Source organism: Bison bison, unplaced genomic scaffold (genome assembly GCF_000754665.1).
Source record: "Bison bison bison isolate TAMUID 2011002044 unplaced genomic scaffold, Bison_UMD1.0 scf7180017846849, whole genome shotgun sequence".
In the NCBI taxonomy this organism is placed as follows: domain Eukaryota; kingdom Metazoa; phylum Chordata; class Mammalia; order Artiodactyla; family Bovidae; genus Bison; species Bison bison.
This window is the reverse complement of record NW_011477422.1, coordinates 68,417-72,105: the sequence shown is the minus strand read 5'-3', so window position 1 is coordinate 72,105 and position 3,689 is coordinate 68,417. Positions and strand designations below refer to the sequence as shown.

The 3,689-nt window shown below is 61.5% G+C and overlaps 1 protein-coding gene across 1 annotated transcript in view; it reads left to right on the top strand.

Moving 5' to 3' along the window:
* The window catches only part of RAB11FIP3 (RAB11 family interacting protein 3 (class II)), a 60,917-nt gene that overhangs the window by 37,166 nt on the left and 20,062 nt on the right, over nucleotides 1-3,689 (top strand). The window contains exon 4 of the mRNA XM_010840983.1: nucleotides 3,226-3,383. Coding sequence (XP_010839285.1) covers nucleotides 3,226-3,383 — 158 coding nt within the window. The remainder of the gene's footprint in view (nucleotides 1-3,225; nucleotides 3,384-3,689) is intronic.

Genomic DNA, 3,689 nt, shown 5'->3' with positions numbered 1-3,689 from the left:
CACTGAGGGCCCCTCCCAGGGCCTCTCCTGCCTGTGACGGGGGTCTGTGGTGCCCTGGGTGTGACACTGAGGGCTCCTCCCAGGGCCTCTCCTGCCTGTGACGGGGGGGCCTCTCCTGCCTGTGACGGGGGTCTGTGGTGCCCTGGGTGTGACACTGAGGGCTCCTCCCAGGGCCTCTCCTGCCTGTGACGGGGGTCTGTGGTGCCCTGGGTGTAACACTGAGGGCCCCTCCCAGGGCCTTTGCTGCCTGTGACGGGGGTCTGTGGTGCCCTGGGTGTGACACTGAGGGCCCCTCCCAGGGCCTCTCCTGCCTGTGACGGGGGGTCTGTGGCTCCCAGCGTTTCCCCAAGCACCCGTGTGGCCCCAGCTTGTAGCAGAGCTCCCAGGAGAAAGGTGTTTCTTTGTTTTTGTATTTTGCCTCACCATGTGGCTTGCGGGATCTTATTAATGGTTCCGCAACCAGGATCTGAAACTGTGTCCTTGACAGTGAAAGTGCCCCCAGAGAATTCCCCAGAAGAAAATTTCTGATGTGGAGTTTCTAAGAAGGGACGGGGGCTGAGTGCAGGTTGTTGCTGAGGTTCTGTGATGGAGAAGGCGGCTGTGGGTGTGAATCTGAGCCCTTGAGGCAGAGAGCAGCTGGTGGAGGACTCTGCCCACAGGAGGGGGCGCAGGAGGGGCTGGACCCCTATCTGGACTGGCGATGAGTACTCTGAGTACGGGAAGATAGGAGTGGGCTCTGCTGTGCCTACTCCGGCTCCCTCCTCCTCCCACTCCCAACCTTATAAGAAGATGGGGAAATGGGCCTTTTGTACAAACTCTTATCAGAAGGGCTAGAAGAGCAAGAACAAAAGCCTCTCTGTTTTGAGAAATGTTTGTTAAAAGCCCAGCAAGCGTTTCCTGAACTTTGCCCCCTTGCCAGCCAGCGGAGCGCGTCTGGGAGCGGGTTAAACAACTGCTGAGGCTGTGATGGACCCTCAGGTGGACAGACAGAACCTCCGCACGCCCGGCCAGTAGGAGGCCGCTGGAGCTGCTGGCCGGCTGGACGGAGTGCCGGCACCCAGTTTCATGGGAAGGCCGTCTGCACACGCACCCTTCCTGGAGCTGCTGTGTGGAGCCGGCCAGCCGGGCGGGTGTCTGAGGGTAAGAGAAGGCAGGGCCCCGGCCACGCTTGGCCCGGCCGCCGGTTCCCCTCAAAGGGACCATGGCTGGATGGCGGGGCCTTGGGCAGGCCTGGCCGCCCCGGAGCTCCTCGCTGGGGGCGGTGCGTGCAAGCTCCCTGCCCACCGCGTTTGTTACCTGGTGAGGAAACAGCCAAGCGTTCTCAGGCGCACTGTGATTTCCTTGAACTCATCCTGACGAGTAGTTTATGGTCGTTTCTTTGGTGGCTTAGAGGGTGAGCTGGCGAAGCAAGGCCCGTCTGTCAGCACCAAGGCTGTGGAGGAAGGACTCCGAGCCCCTCTGTGCTCTTGCAGGGCCACCCCACACAGCTTCTGCCTCCTAAGGGCAGATTCACCAGCCCTCCCTGGAAAACATCCGGCTTGTGACGCTTATTCAGGGCAGCCTGACTCCAGGGAGAGACCAGCCGCCTTGTCCTCCTGGCCCCCTCAGCCCCCCTCAGATTTCGCCTTGGGTCCTCCGGGAGCCCCAGGGCCTCCTGCCCAGGGGCCGCTCTGGGCCCTAGGGGCTGGTCCTGCTGTGGGAAGGAGCGTGGAAGGTGGGCGAGTGCTCCTGTCTGTCTGGCAGCTGGGATTAGCGTCTGCCTGGTCTTCCTGCGCCGGCGGGGGAGGGGGGTGACTTCCATCCTGAGCTGTCCTGCAGAGCCCCAGTAGGAAGGCTCACTCAGGCTGCAGCCACGACTGCGGGGGAGGTCAGGCCTGCGCACCAAGCCCACCCCGCTTCTGCGCACCCAGCTGCCTGTGAGGACCGGGGCTCTGCTGCCCAGAGGAGCCTGTGCTGGGGTGCTGGCCTCGAGTCACACTCTGTCCCTGCGGGAAGCCCGTGTCTCAGGTGTGTGGGCCCACCTGCTTTCGGTCGAGGGTGAGTGGGGGGTGAAAAGGGCCCCGGGCAGCTGTCCCTCGGACCCGGGCGGTGGGTCCAGCCTCAACACCGCGGTGCCTGCCTGCAGGCTCAGCCCGGAGCCAGTCACTCAGTGGTCATGAGAAGCACAGTGGGGACTCTTGAAGGGAGTCCTGGTTTCGGTTTTGAAGTGAGCACTCTGTGGATTACATAGTTGCCTGGGACTTGGAGAAGTATGGGAACAGGAGCGTCGAGGAAGGCCTGCAGTGGGGACCTCGGGCCTTCCCCGTCTCACGCTGCCCTGTACCAGCTGGCACACAGGCCCCCTTTCAGGCTGTCCTGCATCTGCCCTTGTCACGGCCACATTCTGAGAGGTGGTGACCTCGGGAAAGCTGCGTCTAGTCCCTGTTCTCTCCTCGAGGCGGCGCCGCTTGGACGCTCACCAGCTACATGGCTGGTGGATGGATCACATGACTGGTGGACGGCAGACGAGGCCGGACCTGGTCTCCACTGGGCATGGGTGTGGGGGCAGCCATGCGGGGCCCTCTGCCCCCCCCAAATCTCGTGGCAGAGCCCAAGGACAAAGTGCAGCCTCTCCAGCCTCTTCTCTGAAATCTCTCTCATTTGTCCATCGTTAACCAGCGTGAAAGCTTGGCTGCTTTGCTAACCAGTTGCCCCTCAATTAAAGCTGAGGTTACGAAGTGAAGGCAACCTGTGTACTGGCTGTAAGTTCATTTGGACGGTCTGCAGATACCTACTTGGTGCTGGGTCCAAAAGAGTGAAAACACGGGTGTGTTTAGTGGGAAAGTAGCCCTTAACCAGTGAATGTAATTGATCCAACAGTTGATGAATTCAGATTTTGAGGTTAGACCACGTAATTGAATTTCAGAGCAGTAGTCTGCACATACGTAGTAGTCATTGGTGGGGACTTTTAAATTGAAAAAGGCATGTCCTTAGACTGTTGGACGTTTGTTAACAGGGTCATTCCAGTGCCGGGGGCCACAAAGGGCCGCCGGCTCTCCCGGTGTGTACCCTGGGATGCTGGGACACTTGTGTCTGCTTGAGGCATGTTTACATACACTACTAACTTTTTCTAAAGTCTGCCGTGAGCCACTGTTTCTGCTTGGAAGTGCAGGAGGGTCATCTCATGGACGCTCCCCGTCGCGGGCCCCTTCCGCGGCCGGGACTGACTCTGGGCATCTCTCCTAGGCCAACGAGGTGACAGACAGCGCGTACATGGGCTCCGAGAGCACCTACAGCGAGTGTGAGACCTTCACGGACGAGGACACAGGCACGCTGGTGCCACCCGAGTGCCTGGACGCCGCTGAGGAGCCCGGGCACGGTGCCCTGCTGCTGCTGCCCGGCAGGTGCGTTCCCGCCGCCTGCCCGGCCGGCAGGGTCACAGGGCCCTTGGGGAGTCCCGGCGGAGCCCGAGCCTGCGGAGGCCCTCCGGAGAGGCCGCGAGGCCGCCCGTTGGGTGCTCACGCGCAGTTGTGGGGGGATTCGCTTGGCGGTCAGGGCTTTGTCGTCACGGTCTTGCCTCTCATGACACAGAGAGAGATGCGCTCTTCGGGGCACGTCCTCACCTGGTCCAGAGGCACCGGGGGGTTGTCCTTGTCAGCCGCACCGTGGGAATGTGTGCAGCTCCTTCATTTCCTGTCAGTGGGCCCTGG